At 45.7% G+C, this 1,020-nt stretch overlaps 1 protein-coding gene across 1 annotated transcript in view; it reads left to right on the top strand.

The window, feature by feature from the left end:
• LOC117943386 (dynein heavy chain 12, axonemal-like) overlaps window positions 1–1,020 on the top strand; it is a 7,500-nt gene that overhangs the window by 191 nt on the left and 6,289 nt on the right. Inside the window, exons 2-3 of the mRNA XM_034869474.1 lie at window positions 425–582; window positions 690–848. Coding sequence (XP_034725365.1) covers window positions 425–582; window positions 690–848 — 317 coding nt within the window. The remainder of the gene's footprint in view (window positions 1–424; window positions 583–689; window positions 849–1,020) is intronic.

Here is a 1,020-nt window from a genome sequence, read left to right on the forward strand (position 1 = left end):
TGACAACACATGTTGTAGCCTAGAACACATGACATTGCTTAGAGCACCTTTAACTTGACTCAATGGTTTCCTGCCTTGGTTTACGGTGGCTGGCTGTAAAAAGTGTTTAATGTCTCCACACTAAATGTCTCTTAAAGTCCAACTGAGATTACAGCGTACATGTCCATTCTGTTAATCACTTGTCCTGTGTTCATCTTTAAGACGTGTTCACACACTGTAAATACATTTGAGTATTTATTCTCTTTAATTACATTTAGCATTGTGTGCTAATCTGTGTCTTCTACAAATCCTGTCATCCCTTGCTGCCGCAACAGTGTGCATGTCCCCATTGTGGGAAGGATTTTGAATCTTGAATGTAGGGGGGAAAATGACATTGGCCCCTCCTAGTGGTGATATAAAGGGACAGAATTGTAAATATTAACAGTCGCTGTCCCTCCATCCCTGCAGGTGATGAGAAGCTCTTGAAGGATCTAAGTGTCCGGCACAGAGCCATGTTTTCCCAGACAGACAGCCGAGGTTGGACCCCTCTGCACGAAGCAGCAGCTCAGAGCAACCAAAACATCCTGGAGCTCACACTCAACGGTTTTTATCCACTTTACTGATTCCGGTTTACAAAAACATAACCCCCCCCCCCCATTAATGGTACACAGGTTTTATCAGATCAAACAGCAACTCATCCCATTGTCCAGTTTCAGGCTCAGACTCTGTGCAGAGTCGGACTCTTCGTGGTCAGACTCCTCTCCTTCTGGCAGTAGAAGGAGGTCTGATAGAAAACGCCTCCTTCCTCCTCCAACACGGAGCCCAGCCGGACAGCCAGGACCACGACCAGGACTCCCCGCTGCTTCTGGGTAGGCTGATGTCACTTCCTCCAGGAGTGGAAAGAACCAGCGATGGAAGGAAGTATTCAGATCCTTCATGTGTGACACCCACACATGTGTCACGTTGTTTTGTTTTAATGTGTAATCAGCATGTGCATACAAGCCATCGTTTTAAGCGTAATTATTATGCCAATTATTTTTC

The sequence above is a fragment of the Etheostoma cragini genome, chromosome 4 (assembly GCF_013103735.1).
Source record: "Etheostoma cragini isolate CJK2018 chromosome 4, CSU_Ecrag_1.0, whole genome shotgun sequence".
Classification (NCBI taxonomy): domain Eukaryota; kingdom Metazoa; phylum Chordata; class Actinopteri; order Perciformes; family Percidae; genus Etheostoma; species Etheostoma cragini.